The sequence below is a fragment of the Bos grunniens genome, chromosome X, assembly GCF_055505025.1.
Source record: "Bos grunniens cultivar Pamir isolate PY7600 chromosome X, Bosgru_T2T1.0, whole genome shotgun sequence".
NCBI lineage: Eukaryota > Metazoa > Chordata > Mammalia > Artiodactyla > Bovidae > Bos > Bos grunniens.
In genome coordinates, this window is record NC_141194.1 from 135,722,123 (window position 1) to 135,744,692 (window position 22,570).

The 22,570-nt window shown below is 44.2% G+C and overlaps 2 protein-coding genes across 2 annotated transcripts; both read left to right on the top strand.

Annotated features, from left to right (window-relative positions):
- Positions 1 to 1,338: 1,338 nt before the first annotated feature.
- On the top strand, positions 1,339 to 4,115 carry LOC147341463 (DDB1- and CUL4-associated factor 12-like protein 2). The gene has a single exon (XM_086388817.1). It carries the CDS (start codon positions 1,424 to 1,426, stop codon positions 2,906 to 2,908), a length of 1,485 nt encoding a protein of 494 aa, XP_086244943.1. The 5' UTR covers positions 1,339 to 1,423; the 3' UTR covers positions 2,909 to 4,115.
- Positions 4,116 to 5,507: 1,392 nt separating this feature from the next.
- Positions 5,508 to 8,375, top strand: LOC147341464 (DDB1- and CUL4-associated factor 12-like protein 2). Its single transcript, XM_086388818.1, has one exon. The coding sequence runs from the start codon at positions 5,657 to 5,659 to the stop codon at positions 7,169 to 7,171; it is 1,515 nt and encodes a 504-aa protein (XP_086244944.1). The 5' UTR covers positions 5,508 to 5,656; the 3' UTR covers positions 7,172 to 8,375.
- Positions 8,376 to 22,570: the final 14,195 nt, after the last annotated feature.

Genomic DNA, 22,570 nt, shown 5'->3' on the forward strand with positions numbered 1-22,570 from the left:
ATTAGGTTGAAGAAAAGTACTTTGGAGCATAGACCAATACAAAACATGGTTTGTTAGGAAAACAGATTGTACTTCTGCCTATGTGGGAATACTGGAAGTGAGAAGAGAGACTGGCCTTTCCTCACAACTGGCCAGGTTGTGCTGCTGATCGTGCATTAGTGTTGTGGCATGTCTGTTTTTCCTTAAATACTTCGGCACTCAGATGTTGCCTTGGTGTCCATTACATGCTGTTCAATTGAAAATCTGAGCCAATTGAGTAATGTAATGAGTGATCCTAAAAGTAAGTTAAGAAATACAGTGGGGAAAAGCAGTTTTTGTTTACAGAGATTATGTTAACAGGGTTGTATAGTTGTTATATTGGAGAAGGAAATGGCCACCCACTCCAGTGTTCTTGCCTGGAGAATCCCAGGGACGGGGGAGCCTGGTGGGCTGCCGTCTATGGGGTCACAGAGAGTGGGACACGGCTGAAGTGACTTAGCACTTAGCATAGCACCAGCCTCCAGGCGCCATGTTTTTAACTGTGTAACTAAATGAGCCTGCCTCCGTAGGAGGCTGCCAGGGGGCTGGCTGCTCTGAGGAGGCCAAGAAAAGTATGGAACACCCACCTCCTAAGAAAAAGCCTTCGCTCTGAACACTTATACTCTCCTTTGTCCTTGTGGTTGCCTCCATCCCGAAAGCTCTTTATCTCCATGTTTGCTTGTGAAAATCTTGCCCATCCCGCAGGACCTCTCCCAAAGCCCCAGGGGACTACGCCGAAGCACCTGCCTCTGGAACTGAGAGTTGAGAACAGCACCAAAGTGCAGGAAGGGAGCTGCCCCTCCCCTTGACTATTCCTCTCCACGTTTTCCGGGCTCTGAGTTACAATCACGCTGGCACCTCCGACCTAAACACACAGGCACATATATTTGGTTGAGTCTGTCTAGGTTCAACCAGAAGCTGATTGGCTGCTGTCTGATGGTTGGCCAAATACCCCGTATTATTTAGTGGGGATTCAGGACAGGCCCACTTGGCCAGTTTGGGGTCCTGGAGCCAGGCCCCCAGCACATCCCAGGCTCATCGCACACAACCCCACAGGCGAAGTGCCCTCCCACGCACCAGCCCCCCAGCTGGCTCGTCCCCCCCGCTTCTGCACCCCTCCCACCCCCCCGCCACGTCGGGAATCCAGGAGCACTGGTTCCGGGTGAATTTCAACCCCCGCCCCGAGGCTCCATCCACCCCTCCTTCCTGCCCCCTTTTGACTCCTCCCAGCCCGCCGCGTGCTACCTGGCCTCCCACGTCCGGCCCTCCCGCCGCCTGCGCCCCCTTGCGCTCGGCCCCCGCGTCGTCCTCGTCCCAAGTCGACTTCGCTCCCGCAGCCCTCGCCGCCGGCAGCATTTCCCACCTGGAACCGCATCGCCGCCGCCCTCGCTGCCGCGCGCCGCCCATGCTCCGCTCGCCTGTCCGCGACTCCTCGCCCGGCTCGCCAGCCCTGTCTTCCCACGCCGCCCCCCGCCCGCCGCCCGGCATGGCCCCGGAGCAAACAGGTAACAAGAAGCGGGAAGAGCCCGCGCCCCAGAAGGCCGCAGAGGGCTCGTCGTCGCTGAGCTCGTCGTCGCCGGGCTCGTCGTCGCCGGGCTCGGCGGCGGTGCACGCAGACGGCCCGCAGCCTCCCAAGAAGCCCAAGCGGATGGTGGTGCGGCGCTCACTGGTGGACTACCTAAGGGGGCGCGAGGTGGGCGCGCCAGGCCGCGCCGGGCTCTCAGGCTTCGATAGCGAGCTGCATGGCTTCGCGGTGCGGAAGCTGCCAGAGCTGCTGCGGGAGCGCGAACTGTCCTTGGGCACCGTGGACAAGGTGTTCGCGTCGCAGTGGCTGAACGCCAGGCAGGTGGTGTGCGGTACCAAGTGCAACACGCTCTTCGTGGTGGACGTGCGGTCCAGCCAGGTAACACGCATCCCCCTCATACGGGATCGTCGGCACCCGCCGGCCCGCGCCCAGCCGGGCTGCGGCATCCATGCCGTCCAGCTGAATCCCTCCAAGACACTGATGGCCACCAGGGGTGAGAACCCCAACAGCCTGGCCGTCTACTGGTTGCCAACGCTGGATCCCTTGTGCCTGGGCGACCACGGCCACAAAGACTGGATCTTCGCCATCGCCTGGATGAGCGACACGGTGGTGGTGAGCGGCTCCCGCGATGGCACCTTGGGCATCTGGAAGATAGACCCCGACGTATTCCGGCGCAATGCTGCAGGGCTCTCCGTGTGTGCCCACATCCGTCCCGCGGAAGTGGAGGATGTCCCCAGGGCCGCCACCAACCGACGTAACTCCAAGGTGCGGGCTATGGCCTTCAGCGCCAAGAGGCAGGAGCTGGGAGCCGTGACCATGGATGGCTACTTCCACCTGTGGAAAGCCCAGAATACCCTGTCCAGGCTGTTGTCCATCAGGCTGCCTTACTGCAGAGAGAACGTGTGCCTGACCTTCTGCGGTGAGTTGTCCCTGTACGCGGTAGGCTCCCAGTCCCATGTCTCTTTCCTGGACCTGCGCCAGGGTCACCAGAGCATCCGGTACCTGTGCTCCCACGAGGGCAGCACGGGTGTGCGCTCCCTCAGCTTCTATGAGCACATGGTCACCGTGGGCACCGGCCACGGCTCTCTGCTCTTCTATGACATCCGCGCGCAGAAGTTCCTGGAGGAGAAGGTCTCGGACAGCCAGCACTCCTCTCCGCGGCCCACAGGGCGGAGGTTCAGGCTGATTTGTGGCAGAGGCTGGCTCAACCAAGATGACCTGCAGATGAACGACCTCAGTGCCTTGGGCGAGTTGCCCAATGCTCTCTACACCCATTGCTACAACTGGCCGGAGATGAAGCTCTTCGTTGCTGGCGGCCCTCTTCCTTCAATCCTCCGTGGGAACTATGCAGGCCTCTGGAGCTAAGGATGGCCGCCCTGTCCTCAAAGTGCCCAGATTTACCTTCCAGTCCCCTCCCACTTTTCTCCTATGCCCTGTGGTTGTGCTTTTGAGTCTGTGTGGCTTTTATCTTTCAGATTAAAAAACTCCAGTTTACCTCTGCTTAGGGTATTAGGCGAAGAGAGATGGCGACCTAGAGAGTGAGTTACCCTTCGGTCAGTCAAAATTTGGCTTTAACACTTTTATACACCTGGCCAATAGTGTCGTTTTAAATTATACAAAAAAATTTTGATGAATTCTTAGTTCTGTTTACTGTTTGAGTCATTTATGTATTCTCTCACTTTAATGCCTGGCAGTCACGGTTTTACAATTGTGTATATTTTCTTTTTCTGTTACCTGTATTATGATAATACTGTTTTGGTCGTTTTTCTTCACAGATAGATGGTATATTGAGAGTATTTTTTTTTTTTTTAAAGAGTTTGTACATGTGTTCTGGAAAGCTGGCTGTAGTATTATAGTGTTGTTCCAGTGGGAAGGTACATGCCAGTTTCTAGATTACCAGGTTTTGGAAGCATTCCATTTGCAAATTGTCATCTTCATGTTTGTAGTTTGTAAATTGTTGGTGCTAAACATGCTGTTTAAAAACGTCATTCATGGTGAAAACAAGATTGTCATACAATCTTGGGTTTTTTGGTACCAAAATCTCAATTGGTCAGAACACTTTAGGAATGCAAGGGTTCTGCTGATTGACTTTTCAGAAGTAATCTAAACACCCATTCTCTCTTTTAAGTTTTCCTGACCTGTTGTTAAATAGATAACGGAGTATATATTTTCTCGCTTTTTGCCTTAGTAGTATTAACACTTGTGAGTATATGTGAATGTTTGTTGTTTAAGGTACTTGCACAGTTTCAGTGCCATCATTCAAAATGGGTTCCATGTATGAAAATGTAGAATGTATCACAGGCTAGGTAGAATGTATACTGGTCCTGATCCCGGGTATAGAACTGGATATTTTTGCTTTTGCTGTTGTCAATACCAAATACTATACTTGAACATGCTTTAAAATTTCTAATTCCGCTTAACAAAGTCATAGAAAAAAACCGCAAAGAAGGAAAATGAACCCAGTCCCTACTTCTGAAAAAGACTGTTAGCTTGTAAAGTTAAATTTGTTAAGATTTTATTTTGTCAAGTTCAAAGATTCTCATCTAAAGTAGAATAAACAGATTGTTAAAAAGTTGTTGTGATGTTACGACTCTCAATACAGTAATACACGATTATCAAGGATACAGGATGTTTATTCTAAGAAGATGGGCCAGAAAGTAAAAGTAAATGCCATTAGGTTGAAGAAAAGTACTTTGGAGCATAGACCAATACAAAACATGGTTTGTTAGGAAAACAGATTGTACTTCTCCCTATGTGGGAATACTGGAAGTGAGAAGAGAGACTGGCCTTTCCTCACAACTGGCCAGGTTGTGCTGCTGATCGTGCATTAGTGTTGTGGCATGTCTGTTTTTCCTTAAATACTTCGGCACTCAGATGTTGCCTTGGTGTCCATTACATGCTGTTCAATTGAAAATCTGAGCCAATTGAGTAATGTAATGAGTGATCCTAAAAGTAAGTTAAGAAATACAGTGGGGAAAAGCAGTTTTTGTTTACAGAGATTATGTTAACAGGGTTGTATAGTTGTTATATTGGAGAAGGAAATGGCCACCCACTCCAGTGTTCTTGCCTGGAGAATCCCAGGGACGGGGGAGCCTGGTGGGCTGCCGTCTATGGGGTCACAGAGAGTTGGACACGGCTGAAGTGACTTAGCACTTAGCATAGCACCAGCCTCCAGGCGCCATGTTTTTAACTGTGTAACTAAATGAGCCTGCCTCCGTAGGAGGCTGCCAGGGGGCTGGCTGCTCTGAGGAGGCCAAGAAAAGTATGGAACACCCACCTCCTAAGAAAAAGCCTTCGCTCTGAACACTTATACTCTCATTTGTCCTTGTGGTTGCCTCCATCCCGAAAGCTCTTTATCTCCATGTTTGCTTGTGAAAATCTTGCCCATCCCGCAGGACCTCTCCCAAAGCCCCAGGGGACTACGCCGAATCACCTGCCTCTGGAACTGAGAGTTGAGAACAGCACCAAAGTGCAGGAAGGGAGCTGCCCCTCCCCTTGACTATTCCTCTCCACGTTTTCCGGGCTCTGAGTTACAATGCACGCTGGCACCTCCAACCTAAACACACAGGCACATACATTTGGTTGAGTCTGTCTAGGTTCAAGCAGAAGCTGATTGGCTGCTGTCTGATGGTTGGCCAAATACCCCATATTATTTAGTGGGGATTCAGGACAGGCCCACTTGGCCAGCTTGGGGTCCTGGAGCCAGGCCCCCAGCACATCCCAGGCTCATCGCACACAACCCCACAGGCGAAGTGCCCTCCCACGCACCAGCCCCCCAGCTGGCTCTTCCCCCTGCTTCCCCACCCCTCGCCCCCCCCCTCGCCCCCCCCCGCCCCCGCCACGTCGGGAATCCAGGAGCACTGGTTCCGGGTGAATTTCAACCCCCGCCCCGAGGCTCCATCCACCCCTCCTTCCTGCCCCCTTTTGACTCCTCCCAGCCCGCCGCGTGCTACCTGGCCTCCCACGTCCGGCCCTCCCGCCGCCTGCGCCCCCTTGCGCTCGGCCCCCGCGTCGTCCTCGTCCCAAGTCGACTTCGCTCCTGCAGCCCTCGCCGCCGGCAGCATTTCCCACCTGGAACCGCATCGCCGCCGCCCTCGCTGCCGCGCGCCGCCCATGCTCCGCTCGCCTGTCCGCGACTCCTCGCCCGGCTCGCCAGCCCTGTCTTCCCACGCCGCCCCCCGCCCGCCGCCCGGCATGGCCCCGGAGCAAACAGGTAACAAGAAGCGGGAAGAGCCCGCGCCCCAGAAGGCCGCAGAGGGCTCGTCGTCGCTGAGCTCGTCGTCGCCGGGCTCGTCGTCGCCGGGCTCGTCGTCGCCGGGCTCGGCGGCGGTGCACGCAGACGGCCCGCAGCCTCCCAAGAAGCCCAAGCGGATGGTGGTGCGGCGCTCACTGGTGGACTACCTGAGGGGGCGCGAGGTGGGCACGCCGGGCCGCGCCGGGCTCTCAGGCTTCGATAGCGAGCTGCATGGCTTCGCGGTGCGGAAGCTGCCAGAGCTGCTGCGGGAGCGGGAACTGTCCTTGGGCACCGTGGACAAGGTGTTCGCGTCGCAGTGGCTGAACGCCAGGCAGGTGGTGTGCGGTACCAAGTGCAACACGCTCTTCGTGGTGGACGTGCGGTCCAGCCAGGTAACGCGCATCCCCCTCATACGGGATCGTCTGCACCCGCCGGCCCACGCCCAGCCGGGCTGCGGCATCCATGCGGTCCAGCTGAATCCCTCCAAGACGCTGCTGGCCACCGGGGGCGAGAACCCCAACAGCCTGGCCGTCTACTGGTTGCCAACGCTGGATCCCTTGTGCCTGGGCGACCACGGCCACAAAGACTGGATCTTCGCCATCGCCTGGATGAGCGATACAGTGGTGGTGAGCGGCTCCCGCGACGGCACCTTGGGCATCTGGAAGATAGAACCCGACGTATTCCGGAGCAGCATCGCCTGGCGCAATGCTGCAGGGCTCTCCGTGTATGCCCACATCCGTCCCGTGGAAGTGGAGGATGTCCCCAGGGCCGCCACCAACCCACGTAACTGCAAGGTGCGGGCTGTGGCCTTCGGCGCCAAGAGGCAGGAGCTGGGAGCCGTGACCATGGATGGCTACTTCCACCTGTGGAAAGCCCAGAATACCCTGTCCAGGCTGTTGTCCATCAGGCTGCCTTACTGCAGAGAGAACGTGTGCCTGACCTACTGCGATGAGTTGTCCCTGTACGCGGTAGCCTCCCAGTCCCATGTCTCTTTCCTGGACCTGCGCCAGGGTCACCAGAGCATCCGGTACCTGTGCTCCCGCGAGGGCGGCACGGGTGTGCGCTCTCTCAGCTTCTATGAGCACATCGTCACCATGGGCACCGGCCAGGGCTCTCTGCTCTTCTATGACATCCGCGCGCAGAAGTTCCTGGAGGAGAAGGTCTCGGACAGCCAGCACTCCTCTCCGCGGCCCACAGGGCGGAGGTTCAGGCTGATTTGTGGCAGAGGCTGGCTCAACCAAGATGACCTGCAGATGAACGACCTCAGTGCCTTGGGCGAGTTGCCCAATGCTCTCTACACCCATTGCTACAACTGGCCGGAGATGAAGCTCTTCGTCGCTGGCGGCCCTCTTCCTTCAAACCTCCGTGGGAACTATGCAGGCCTCTGGAGCTAAGGATGGCCGCCCTGTCCTCAAAGTGCCGAGATTTACCTTCCAGTCCCCTCCCACTTTTCTCCTTTGCCCTGTGTTTGTGCTTTTGAGTCTGTGTGGCTTTTATCTTTCAGATTAAAAACTCCAGTTTACCTCTGCTTAGGGTATTAGGCGAAGAGAGATGGCGACCTAGAGAGTGAGTTACCCTTCGGTCAGTCAAAATTTGGCTTTAACACTTTTATACACCTGACCAATAGTGTCGTTTTAAATTGTACAAAAATTTTGACGAATTCTTAGTTCTGTTTACTGTTTGAGTCATTTATGTATTCTCTCACTTTAATGCCTGGCAGTCACGGTTTTACAATTGTGTATATTTTCTTTTTCTGTTACCTGTATTATGATAATACTCTTTTGGTCGTTTTTCTTCACAGATAGATGGTATATTGAGAGTATTTTTTTAAAAAAAAAGAGTTTGTACATGTGTTCTGGAAAGCTGGCTGTAGTATTATAGTGTTGTTCCAGTGGGAAGGTACATGCCAGTTTCTAGATTACCAGGTTTTGGAAGCATTCCATTTGCAAATTGTCATCTTCATGTTTGTAGTTTGTAAATTGTTGGTGCTAAACATGCTGTTTAAAAACGTCATTCATGGTGAAAACAAGATTGTCATACAATCTTGGGTTTTTTGGTACCAAACTCTCAATTGGTCAGAACACTTTAGGAATGCAAGGGTTCTGCTGATTGACTTTTCAGAAGTAATCTAAACACCCATTCTCTCTTTTAAGTTTTCCTGACCTGTTGTTAAATAGATAACAGAATATATATTTTCTCGCTTTTTGCCTTAGTAGTATTAACACTTGTGAGTATATGTGAATGTTTGTTGTTTAAGGTACTTGCACAGTTTCAGTGCCATCATTCAAAATGGGTTCCATGTATGAAAATGTAGAATGTATCACAGGCTAGGTAGAATGTATACTGGTCCTGATCCCGGGTATAGAACTGGATATTTTTGCTTTTGCTGTTGTCAATACCAAATACTATACTTGAACATGCTGTAAAATTTCTACTTCCGCTTAACAAAGTCATAGAAAAAAACCGCAAAGAAGGAAAATGAACCCAGTCCCTACTTCTGAAAAAGACTGTTAGCTTGTAAAGTTAAATTTGTTAAGATTTTATTTTGTCAAGTTCAAAGATTCTTATCTAAAGTAGAATAAACAGATTGTTAAAAAGTTGTTGTGATGTTACGACTCTCAATACAGTAATACGCGATTATCAAGGATACAGGATGTTTATTCTAAGAAGATGGGCCAGAAAGTAAAAGTAAATGCCATTAGGTTGAAGAAAAGTACTTTGGAGCATAGACCAATACAAAACATGGTTTGTTAGGAAAACAGATTGTACTTCTCCCTATGTGGGAATACTGGAAGTGAGAAGAGAGACTGGCCTTTCCTCACAACTGGCCAGGTTGTGCTGCTGATCGTGCATTAGTGTTGTGGCATGTCTGTTTTTCCTTAAATACTTCGGCACTCAGATGTTGCCTTGGTGTCCATTACATGCTGTTCAATTGAAAATCTGAGCCAATTGAGTAATGTAATGAGTGATCCTAAAAGTAAGTTAAGAAATACAGTGGGGAAAAGCAGTTTTTGTTTACAGAGATTATGTTAACAGGGTTGTATAGTTGTTATATTGGAGAAGGAAATGGCCACCCACTCCAGTGTTCTTGCCTGGAGAATCCCAGGGACGGGGGAGCCTGGTAGGCTACAGTCCATGGGGTCGCAAAGAGTTGGACACAGCTGAGCAACTTCACCTTCTTTCTTTCTCTAGTTCCTTTTGGAGAAGGAAATGGCAACCTATTCCAGTGTTCTTTCCTGGAGAATCCTATGGACAGAGGGTCCTGGTGGGCTACAGTCTATGGGGTTGCAAAAGTCGGACACTACTAAGCAACTAACACACATATAGTTCTTATATGCGCTTCCCAGCTGACACTAGTGGTGAAGAACTAGCTTGTCATTGCAGGAGATGTAAGAGACGTGGGTTTGATCCCTGGGTTGGGAAGATCCCCTGGAGAAGGAAATGGCAACCCACTCCAATATTGTTGCCTGAAGAATCCCATGGACAGAGGAGCCTGGAAGGCTACAGTCCATGGGGTTGCAAAGAAGCGAATTAGCATAGTTGTTATATAGCAATAAAATGTATTTGTATGCATTTATGTGTCTCCAACTCAGTTGTAAATGTCTTAAGAGCAGAGAATATAACTGTCATTTTTATATTCTCAAATTTCTCCGCTAATGCCTAGTAAAATCATAGGCAATCAGTAAATATTTACCGAATGAATGTACTTGCCTCTAGAAATCTAAAGTTCAATGCATAAATACATAAAATTTTGGCTGTTAAATAATATGGAATCCTGTTGTATTTTCCTGTCTTTTTACCGTAAGTGAAAGTCACTCCATCGTGTCTGACTCTGTGGCCCCATGGAGTATACAGTCCATGGAATTCTCCAGGCCAGAATACTGGAGTGGGTAGGTGTTCCCTTCTGCAGGGGATCTTCCCAACTCAGGAATCGAACCAGGGTCTCCTGCATGGCAGGCGGATTCTGTACCAGCCGAGCTACCAGGGAAGCGTCCCCGTCCCCTGCTTTTTTTTTTTTTTTTTTTTTTTTTTTACCATAACATTTACCCTAATTCATTTCTGGTGAGACCATGGTGCTTATCCATTCATAAGCTTTCCATATGTGATACCAGAAGATAAAGGAAAATGTATACGTTTTAGATGCCATTGGAATTATGTATTTTCACCTGCAGATACTTATATTTGAAGATTTCTTTAAAATACTTTGCTTTTTACAAAGCTAAGTTTTGAAAGATCTTTTTTTGTAGGCAGTTTCTGTTTTTCCTTTGTGTGTGTATATTTACTAAAAACTTCTTTAGATATTACCCAAAAACTTCACCTAAGTACTCACTGCCTGTCTTCTTGTAGGTTATAGGGTATTTTTATGGTTCTTCATCATTGTTTGGGGACATTGGGCGAACATTTTCGGAGGAAATGACACTTTCTATGTGAGGTGATATTTTAAACAAATAGAAGGAACGTCTCCCAATTTTTTCCTGTTGCTTAGCCCTTAACTTCATCACTGACTCCCTCAGTGTTCTCATGATTTAGGGTGTTATCTCCTTCATGTCAGATCACATGGCTGGCCCTTAAAAAACTAGATAGCCTAACTCTGTATTTATATTAGTAGAAGTTTAATTATTTTAAATATTTTCTAGTTCCGGGTAAATGCGATTTACTGGAGTACAATTAACTGTGTAACCTACAAGGGTGAAATAATTAAAAAAGTAACCATGCCAGCATTTCAAGAAACACATACATACAGTTTGCTTAAAACAAGGGAGTACATGGCTGTAAGTACAAACTACCTATCACTGTTGCCTGGAAAAATTAGTTAACTTATAACAATACATAAAAAAGTTTAATTCCATTTATCCCTAACTACATATTCCTCCCCAAGCTTGTTGCCGACTCAAAAAATATGTGTTCCTCCCCTTTACTCTCTAGATGAGATAATTTCTAAATTTTCTTTAAAAAGGAGAGAGAATTTACTAATCAAGGATATCCACTGAAATAAACTGAGATGACTACTCTGGAAAAAATTCATCTGTTAAATACACTGTAGCTTAAATGATAAACAAAATCGAATTCTCTGGAGTTTGATTTTTTATCTGACTGTACTGCATGTTGAACAAGTTGTCAAAATTTTTCCATTAATTGCCAGTTTATAGTCATATTAGAAAGCAATTCATAAAGCCCCCCTGCCTCCCAGATGTTTTACTGACAGCTTCCTCATCTCTGCTTGGGTAACCCAACTATATTAAACATGTCACTATATGAGCTGCTCAGGAATGCAGTTCAGTGAGAACAACATGTACTTAAGTGAAAGCTGCTGCTGCTGCTGCTGCTAAGTCGCTTCAGTCCTGTCCAACTCTGTGCGACCCCATAGACAGCAGCCCACCAGGCTCTTCCATCCCTGGGATTCTTCAGGCAAGAACACTAGAGTGGGTTGCCATTTCCTTCTCCAATGCATGCATGAATGCTAAGTCGCTTCAGTTGTGTCCGACTCTATGCGACCCTATGGACAGCAGCCCACCAGGCTCCTCTGTCCACAGGATTCTCTAGGCAAGAATACTGGAGTGGGTTGCCATTTCCTTCTCCATTTAAGTGAAAGAAAGGCTGCAGAGTCCATAGGTGTTTAAGGGATGCTATTTTAAGAGCTGCTGAAAAGGGTTGCCTGAAAGTATTTCCCCTTCTTGGCCGGCTGCAAACCCAGAAACATTGAGCATTGGAAGGTGGCATCATTAAAGGACAGTGTGTTTACAGGAAGTTGCCATGACCCTCAAGTCTCAACTCAGACCTACCGAAACAATTTACTTCCAAAAACACCATTTTATCTGAGTGTTTTCAAATTAATCCATTCAGACACAAAAATGAGAGCAACAACAAAACAGGACATCTGCCATAAAGGTTGATGATACAGCTGAGGTGAAAGATACCTGATTCACTAGTTGTAAAAATTCGCTAATGAAAAGAAAAGGTAAATAGAGTATTAAGGATATTTACTAAGTACTATGAGAAAATGGGAAAAATAAGAATGAATTCTGCTAGAAAGGACATGAGGAGCTCCCAGAAGATAGAATACTAGAGCTGGGTCTGGAAAATAAAATAACGGTGGAGAGGGAATATTGGTTTGAAAGTATATTGTGAGTGCCTGGAATGTACATACATACTAGAATGTTACAGTTGGACCTGGTACAATTTGAAATGTGTGTGGAGTTTCTAGATAGGAATGGCTGGTTGGTAGTTAGAAATACAGTTCTGAAGCTCGTAAAAGAAGTTAAGGCTAGAGATACAGATATAGACAGAAATGGTACTTGAAAGAGACTGAGGGGTGTAGGATCTCAGAAGTTAGGTCTTCTGATTCTCATTCCAAAACTCACCCATATATATAGATGTGCAGACCTATATGCATTACTACATGTCTGGTGGGCTTCCCAGCTGGCTTAGTGGTAAGGAATCCACCTGCCAGTGCAAGAGATGTGGGTTCTATCCCTTACTCAGGAAGATACCCTGGAGTAGGAAATGGAAACCCACTCTAGGATTCTTGCCTGGAAAATCCCATGGACAGAGGAGCCTAGCAGGCTACAGTCCATGGGGTCACAGAGTCAAACACGACTGATTGTGCACACATGCACATGCACACACACACACACACACACACACACACACACACACACACAGGTATCTGGCACATACTAGGCAATTAATGACTTGTACATGGATGGCCAATGAATGTTTGTTTTGTGGATATTAAACACTACGTCGTCCCCCCCCCTCCAAAATAACATTTCATCATTTCTCTTGGTAATGATCAATTTTTAAATTTCCCCAGTGCAATCATATTGACCAAAGATGATCGGGGAAGTCTACCAAAGGTTGCTGTTTTAAGTAAAGAAAAATCTATATTTTGGTTAGATGTTTTTACATCCTTTCTAGAATGTAGGTCATTCTACAGCTGGGCAAGAAGAAAAATAAATATTGATGATACTTTCCGTACAAATGACTTTTTTGTTTTTCCATTTTGGAGGTACAGTTCACTGAAGCAAACACATTGATGATGTCAATGAGAGTTATGGTGCTATTTTCACCTTTTCTAATGCCATTATTGTGCCATTCTCTGTTTCAACCTAAGGCATTCATGTTTCATGTTGATTAAATTTTAACATCTAAATTGCCCTTTTATGTCACGCACAAATGATAAACTTGAATATTCCAGTCAGAGGGCAGCAACTTTAGTTTCCTCTAAGCTCCTAGTAAATTCATCAAATAATATCCCCCAGCACCTTAGATATGGTTCATTGTTTTTCCTGCTTCCTTACTAACCCAGAGGTACAGGATTGAGTGTGACTTTTGTTTTTGAATTATGCCATGTATGACTAGAAGTAGACCCTGTTTTACACAATAGATGACATTCCTGGACTTATGTACATGAAGCACATTCTTAAAAATGGAATCACATATTTCCTCACTGATTAACATTATAATTTTAGAAGTGTCATCTTGATTATGGATTGATTTCCAATTGACAGTGGTTTCTAACATGTTGCCACTGCCTCCACCTCTGAGACAAGTACTTCAAGTCCTCAAATAAATGCTAAGTGATGTAATGGAACCCCCTATTTCAAAGAATATGAAGGCATACTTTCAGAATGTGATAAATTAAGTCTTATTTCATTTGCATAGAAAATAGGGTTTCTTAAAATAGGACATCCTGTAATTTGATTTGCTCTGTATACATTTATCACCAGCCAGAGAAAATTCTACATCTTTATATGTTATGCCTAACAGCTTCCTTCTTTTTCTCTGGCCTTTCTTTATGACTATTACCCTAAGAAAAGGTGTTTGGCTTATTGCAACTCCCAGGGGATGATAAATAATGCTTTGTTTTTCCTTACTACTTTAAACTTTTAAAAACTTTGGATATTTAAGTCAGTTTTTTAAAAGATGGCTTCAGCAGCATCATGTGAAGTCTGACTGTCCCTCCAGAAATAATAATATAAAATGTTTCCTTGGTTGCCTTCTTAATGATCAGGGATTTTCTTAATTTTTTTTTCCACTCTGGTAAAACACACACAACATACAATTTATCATCTTACACATTTTTAAGTGTACACTTCAGTACTGTTAAGTATATTTGCATTGTGCAACTAATCTCCAGGACTTTGACATCTTGCAAAACTGAAACTCTATACATACTAAACAAAATTTTTCCATTCCTACCTCCCCACTAACTCCTGGCAACTGCCATTCCACTTTCTCTCTGAGTTTGACTATTCTAGCTAGCTCATATAAGTAGAATCAATCAATATTTACCTTTTTTGTAAGCTAATTTATTTCACTTAATAAAATTTCCTTAAGGGTCATCCGTGTTGTATCATGTCAACACTTTCTTCCTCTTAAACACTAAATGGTATTCCATTGTCTGTATATACTACATTGTACTTATCCATCCATTTGTTGATGGACACTGGATGGACTCTTGGCTGTTGTGAATAATGCTGCTATGAACCTAAGAGTCTTCTAGACTCTGCTTTCAGCTATTTTGGATAGATACCAAAAATGCAAATGCTGAATCTTATGGTAATTCTGTTTTTGATTTCTGTTTTCCATAGTAGCTATACCATTTTACATTCCTACTAACAGTGCACAAGTGTTCCAATTTCTCCATAGCTTCAACAACATTTATTTTCTGTTTTTCTTTTTCTTAAACAGTGACATCTTCATGGGGTGTGAGGTGTCAGGGGCTGTTTTTAAACTCATTTCAATTTATAACTGATTATACAAACATCCCAGCCCAACCCTTAAGTATTAATAGTATGCTACATGTGGAACAGAATATAAACCTATGATTATTTTGGGGAGGAATCATGAGTTAGGGGCAAGGGAGTTTTGAAATATATCAAACATATAGAAAATCTGTTTTCTTTATATATTTTTTCTTTAAAAGGTCTACTAGGTTGGATAATTTGAAATTTAGAGTTTGAATTACCACTTGAAAAAATTCTCAATACATTTAATCGCTAATTTATTTATTTGAACACATCTAATATTCCTAACTAGATGTAAGGGAAAAGTTATACCTTAATTGTTATCATTGGTGTTATCATTTCAAGGGAAATACCTATAGTAAAATTTAGTTTCAGAAGTAACTGGTAATTATATTCTGCCCAAGGATATAAGTTTCTTACAATTGACCTTAGCCTAAAGTTTCTTAGGCGTGTCTTGGGAAACAAAGTAAGTTATAAATAGAGGAAATGTCACTTTCAGTGGCAGTTGATGGAGCAAAACATCATAGAAAGTTTCAACACCTGAAACGAATTTTAAACTCAGAGTGTACTGCTAGAAAATCTGTTTTAAATAATGGATGAAACAAACTACCTCTTGCTATCCAGTCTGTTCTACAGGTCAGATTACATAACCAACAAGAAGCTATTGAACCTCTCAGTATATAACTGAATATTTTCAGCAAGTAACTATTCTAAAATGGCCATCTTAAAATATTGTGTATTTGGAAAGATCTAGTCTCCTTCTAGACCCTTAAAATTTTGCTGCTTTTATTATCAGAAAAGTATATTGGAATATATAAAGGTGGAATGCCAAGAAATTTTTAATCTCTTCGATTGGCCATCTATATTTACAAATCTTGCAGCGTTTCAAAATGGCTAGCAGCTTTTCCTGTTCTAAAGATCTCTTTAAAGCCAATCCCCAAATTTTATATTTTATCACACTTCACTCTCACTACTGATTTACTCATATATTTCTAATATTGCAAGCATTTTGCAAAACCATGTTTTAAATGTTGAATCTTTACTCCTCAATAAAGTGCATGGCATAATAAATGCCTGATATATTTTGAACAAATTGATTTGTAAATGAGATTTATTTGGCTTTCTTGATGGGTAGGAGCATCTCACTTCGTTATAAATGAGAACTGTAACATCTGTGTGTGTGTGTGTATACATATATATATACATATATATATATATATATATATATATATATATAAAATGAAGTTTGATATTTTTCATATACACTCTTCTAGATATTCTTGCTAAGATTCTTTTTACCTTCAAGACTCGGTATATTGGATTAAGAGATGGGATTCTCCTTAGTATATTCTAATTAGTGGGTGCTAGACATTCTTTTGAACTCACTGTAATGGACCACGCACAATCACGCCGGCTGCTGCGACAGACCGCTCAGAAGCATGGCCTAGAGGAGCTACCCCTCGACCAAGGTCAGGGGCAGCGACCGAGAGTGCCAGGCTGCGTCTGCAGAGGAGGGGCCGAGAGGAGCTACCCCACGCCCGATGTCAGGGTGGTGGCTGAGAGGAGCGAGGTCAGGGCAGCAGCTGAGAGGAGCTACCCCAGGTCCAAGGAGCGGCAGCTGCGTGGGTGCACAAGGGCCAAAAGGAGCTACTCCACGTTCAAGGTCAGGAGGGGTGGCCGTGAGGAGATGCCCCTCGTCCAAGGTAAGAGAAACCCAAGTAAGACAATAGGTGTTGCAAGAGGGCATCAGAGGGCAGACACACTGAAACCATAATCACAGAAAACTAACCAATCTGATCACACGGGCCACAGCCTTGTCTAACTCAATGAAACTAAGCCATGTCGTGTGGGGCCACCAAAGACGGGAGGGCTGTGGTGGAGAGGTCTGACAGAATGTGGTCCACTGGAGAAGGGAATGGCAAACCACTTCAGTATTCTTGCCTTGGGAACCCCATTAACAGTATGAAAAGGAAAAATGACAGGATACTGAAAGGGGAACTCCCTGGGATGGTAGGTGCCCAATATGCTACTGGAGATCAGTGGAGAAATAATTGCAGAAAGAATGAAGGCATGGAGCCAAAGCAAAAACAATACCCAGTTGTGGATGTGAATGGTGATAGAACCAAGGTCCATTGCTGTAAAGAGGAATAATGCATAGGAACCTGGAATGTCAGGTCCATGAATCAAGGCAAATTAGAAGTGGTCAAACAGGAGATGACAAGAGTGAATGTTGACATTCTAGGAATCAGTGAACTAAAATGGACTGCTGCTGCTGCTGCTGCTAAGTCGCTTCGGTCGTGCCCAACCCTGCACGACCCCATAGATGGCAGCCCACCAGGCTCCCCCGTCCCTGGGATTCTCCAGGCAAGAACACTGGAGTGGGCTGCCATTTCCTTCTCCAATGCATGAAAGTGAAAAGTCAAAGTGAAGTCACTCAGTCGTGTCCAACTCGTAGCGACCCTATGGACCGCAGCCTACCAGGCTCCTCCATCCATGGGATTTTCCAGGCAGGAGTACTGGAGTGGAGTGCCATTGCCTTGGGTGAATTTAACTCAGATGACCATTATATCTACTACTGTGGGCAGGAATCCCTTAGAAGAAATGGAGTAGCCATCACGGTCAACAAAAGAGTCCGAAATGCAGTACTTGGATGCTATCTCAAAAACGACAGAATGATCTCTGTTCGTTTCCAAGGCAAACCATTCAATATCACAATGATCCAAGCCTATGCCCCAAACAGTAACGCTGAAAAAGCTGAAGTGGAACGGTTGTATGAAGAACTACAAGACCTTTTAGAAGTAACACCCAAAAAAGATGTCCTTTTCATTATAGGGGACTGGAATGCAAAAGTAGGAAGTCAAGAAATACCTGGAGTAACAGGTAAATTTGGCCTTGGAGTACAGAATGAAGCAGGGCAAAGCTAATAGAGTTCTGCCAAGAGAATGCACTGGTCATAGCAAACATCCTCTTCCAACAGCACAAGAGAAGACTCTACACATGGACATCACCAGATGGTCAACACCGAAATCAGAGTGATTATATTCTTTGCAGCCAAACATGGAGAAGCTCTATACAGTCAGCAAAAACAACACTGGGAGCTGACTGTGGCTCAGATCATGAGCTCCTTATTGCCAAATTCAGACTTAAATTGAAGAAAGTACGGAAAACCACTAGATCATTCAGGTATGACCTAAATCAAATTACTAATGATTATACAGTGGAAGTGAGAAATAGATTTAAGGGACTAGATCTAATAGATAGACTGCCTGATGAACTATGGACAGAGGGTTGTGACATTCTACAGAGACAGGGATCAAGACAGTTCCCATGGAAAAGAAATGCAAAAAAGCAAAATGGCTGTCTGGGGAGACCTTACAAATAGCTTTGAAAAAAAGAGAAGGGAAAAGCAAAGGAGAAAAGGAAAGATATAAACATCTGAATGCAGAGTTCCAAAGAATAGCAAGAAGAGATAAGAAAGCCTTCCTCAGCGATCAATGCAAAGAAGTAGAGGAAAACAACAGAATGGGTAAGACTAGCGATCTCTTCAAGAAAATTAGAGATACCCAGGGAACATTTCATGCAACGATGGGGTCGATAAAGGACAGAAATGGTATGGACCTAACAGAAGCAGAAGATATTAAGAAAAGGTGGCAAGAATACACAGAAGAAGTATACAAAAAAGATCTGCATGACCCAGATAATCACGATGGTGTGATCACTCACCTAGAGCCAGACATCCTGGAATGTGAAGTCAAGTGGGCCTTAGAAAGCATCACTACAAACAAAGCTAGTGGAGGTGATAGAATTCCAGTTGAGCTATTTCAAATCCTGAAAGATGATGCTGTGAAAGTGCTGCCCTCAATATGCCAGCAAATTTGGAAAACTCAGCAGTGGCCACAGGACTGGAAAAGGTCAGTTTTCATTCCAATCCCAAAGAAAGGCAATGCCAAAGAATGCTCAAACTACCGCACAATTGCACTCATCTCACAGGCTAGTAAAGTAATGCTCAAAATTCTCCAAGCCAGGCTTCAGCGATATGTGAACTGTGAACTTCCAGATGTTCAAGCTAGTTTTAGAAAAGGCAGAGGAACCAGAGATCAAATTGCCTACATCTGCTGGATCATGGAAAAAGCAAGAGAGTTCCAGAAAAGCATCTATTTCTGCTTTTTTGACTATGCCAAAGCCTTTGACTGTGTGGATCACAATAAACTGTGGAAAATTCTGAAAGAGATGGGAATACCAGACCTCCTGACTTGCCTCCTGAGAAATCTGTATGCAGATCAGGAAGCAACAGTTAGAACTGGACATGGAACAACAGATTGGTTCCAAATAGGAAAAGGAGTACACTGAGGCTGTATATTGTCACCCTACTTATTTAACTTATATGCAGTACATCATGAGAAACGCTGGGCTGGAGGAAACACAGGCCAGAATCAAGATTGCCAGGAGAAATATCAATAACCTCAGATACGCAAATGACACCACCCTTATGGCAGAAAGTGAAGAGGAACTAAAGAGCCTCTTGATGAAAGAGAAAGAGGAGAGTGAAACTTTGGCTTAAAGCTCAACATTCAGAAAATGAAGATCATGGCATCCACTCCCATCACTTCATGGCGAACAGATGGGGAAACAGTGGCTGACTTTATTTTTCTAGGCTCGAAAATCACTGTGGATGGTGATTGCAGCCATGAAATTAAAAGACACTTACTCATTGGAAGGAAAGTTATGACCAACCTAGACAGCATAATAAAAAGCAAAAACATTGCTTTGCCAACAAAGGTCCGTCTAGGTAAGGCTATGATTTTTCCAGTGGTCATGTATGGATATGAGAGTTGGACTATAAAGAAAGCTGAGTGCAGAAGAATTGATACTTTTGAAGTATGGTGCTGGAGAAGACTCTTGAGAGTCCCTTGGACTGCAAGGAGATCCAGCCAGTCCATCCTAAAGGAGATCAGTCCTGGGTGTTCATTGGAAGGACTGATGCTGAAGCTGAAACTCCAATAATTTGGCCACCTCATGCAAAGAACTGACTCATTGGAAAAGACCCTGATGCTGGGAAAGATTGAGGTCAGGAGGAGTAGGGGACAACAGAAGATGAGACAGTTGGATGGCATCACTGACTCGATGGCCATGGGTTTGTGTGGACTCTGGGAGTTGGTGATGGACAGGGAGGCCTGGCATGCTGCAGTTCATGGGGTCGCAAAGAGTCGGACACGACTGAGCGACTGAACTGAACTGAACTGAACATCCCTAATATGTTCAATGGGAGAGATAATCCAGGGCTCCAGTTGTTGTGGTAGGTATTAAATGAAATAATTTATGTAAAGCACTTAGCATAGTACCTGTCTTACTAATACATTCAGTAAATAACAGTCCACTAGACGACATCTCTAAGCAGTGAGTACAAGACTATAAATTGAGGTACCAAAGGAAATATAAAACAGTAAATTTGTCTATTATTTAAAAATTATGTTTATACACACTGATATGCAATTTTAAATAAATGTAAATATGTAATCATATCATATATGTTGTGTTTGGAGGGTATTTATGTCTTTCCTTTTTGCTTGCCCCATCCCTATCTCTTTCTCTCTCCTTCCCCCATATCATCTCCCTTTCATATTATTATCATCATATCATCATCCACCACACACAAGTAAACTCCAGGTACCTCATGCTAAAATACTAGTATACATCTGCATTGCATTAATCCATTAAATCTCTTTTACGTCTCCTCAAGAAAGTATAAAATATATGGGCATAGTATTTTGTGTATATCATATTTAAGTAAGCAGACAAATATCAAGGATGCCTTCTTGGATTTTGTTTTTAATTGTGGGAAGTCCTTTGCCTACTACTGGAAGTCCTGGGAGGGGGTGAAAGCACTCTTTTAAACACTTCATTTGGACCTACTAAAGAAGCAGCTGGTCAGTATATTAACCTCAATCATCTAACCTGCACAGTTAGAAGGAAGACTGACCATTCTCAGAAAGAATCCTGATTCCAGGACCTCACTGAGGTTGTTAGGTTGCAGCCTCCTTAGGTACATTTATGGGGGGAGGGGGGGTCTGCAATGCTAAATGTTTTCTTTCTGCTCAATTCTATTAGGTGCCTGACAGTTGTGCACAGTGAGGTGAGAGCTGCCCAGGAGAAAGAGTGGCACTTGACTAGGTTTTCCCCTGCCCTAGCCCCCACATGTTCTAAAGGCCTCTGTCAAGTCAAGAGGCCAGGCTGCACAGTTGTAAGCAGAGTCCAATGTGTCAGTGTTAGTTGTTGTTCAGTTGGTCAGTTGTGTTTGGCTCTTTGTGACCCCATGGACTGCAGCACACCAGGCTGCCCTGTCCTTCACTATCTCCTGAAGTTTGTTCACACCCATGTCCATTGAGTCAGTGATGCTGTCCAACCATCTCATCCTCTGTTGTCCCTTCTCTTCCTGCCCTCAGTCTTCCCCAGCATCAGGGTCTTTTCCAGTGATTTGGCTCTTCGCATCACATAGCCAAAATATTGGAGCTTCAGCTTCACCATCAGTCCTACCAATGACTATTCAGGGTTGATTTCTTTAGGATTGACTGCTTTGATCTCCTTGCTGACCAAGGGCCTCTAAAGAGCCTTTTCCAGAACCACAGTTCAAGAGCATCAGTTCTTTGGCACTCAGCCTTCTTTATGGTCCAACTCTCACATCTGTACATGACTACTGGAAAAACCATAGCTTTGACTATAGGTCAGTGTTAGACCTATTGACAAAGGAGTGCTGATAGTTTCTTTTAAAATTTTTCTATCTTAACAAATTTTATTTGTTCCATGATTTATTTTCTCATGATTTTTAAATTTTTATTTTGAGATAATTTTAGATTCACATGTAATGGTAAGAAATAACACAGAGATTCAGTCTATACTTTACCCAGTTTGCTCCCATGAGAAACTCTAGTAGCATATCGGTACCAGAATACTGGCATTGACAGCGATGATTTAGAACATTTCCATCACTACAGAGATACCTACTGCAGCCCTGTTATGGACACAGCCACTTCACTCCCAACTCCCACTTCATTTAACGCTTGGTAACTAATTTGTCTATTTCTATAAATTGGTCATTTCAAAAATGTTATGTAAATGGAGCCATACAGTTTTTAACCTTTTGACATTTGTTTTCTTCATTCAACATAATTTCCTCAAGATTCTTCCTTTACATGTATATGTATGGCTGAGTTCTTCACTGTCTGGCTGAAACTATCAGAACACTGCTAATCAGCTATACTCCAATACAAAATAAAAAGTTAAAAAACTAAACCTTTTCCACCAAAACATTGTTCATTGTTCCCTTATTCTGAACCACATAAAAATATCTAAAATTTTTTTCAATATAAAATTCAACTTCAAAAAATGATTCATTCAAGTTAGAGCATGTATCAGTAGTCTATTCTTTCTGTACTGCTGAGTCATTATCGATGATATAGATGGACTACAGTTTGTTTAACCATCCGTCTCATGAAGGGCAATATCTAATCCATGTTGTTTCCAGACTTTGGCTATTATAACTAGAGCCAAAGTCTGGAAACAACATGGATTAAAATGTTTGGTGTGTGTATTTCTATGTTCTTTGTTCTGTTTGCTATGTCTATAGCTCTGCTAATATCATACTATCTTAATTACTGTAAATATGTAGAGTGATTCCTCTTACGTTTCTCTTGTATTCAAGATTGTTTTATAGGGACTGTGCCTTTCCATATAGATTTTAGAACAAGTTTAGTTATGTCTCCAAAATACCTTGCTGAGATTTTGATAGAAATTGCATTAAAACTACAGATACGTTTCTGGAGTATTGACATCTGTACTATGTTGTGTCTTCAAAAATATAAACATATCATGTACCTAGATCTTAACTGATTTCATGCATTAGTATTTTTTCTTTTTAACCATACATCCTATACATATTTTGATAAGTTTATATGGAAATATTTCATTTTATCTTTATGATTTTAAATGGTACTGTGTTCTTAATTTTGGTTTGTATATGTTAGTTGTTGGTATACATAAATATAA

Coding starts and splice junctions, on each gene's coding strand:
- LOC147341463 (XM_086388817.1), top strand. CDS start 1,424: ATGCTCCGCTCGCCTGTCCGCGACTCCTCGCCCGGCTCGCCAGCCCTG.
- LOC147341464 (XM_086388818.1), top strand. CDS start 5,657: ATGCTCCGCTCGCCTGTCCGCGACTCCTCGCCCGGCTCGCCAGCCCTG.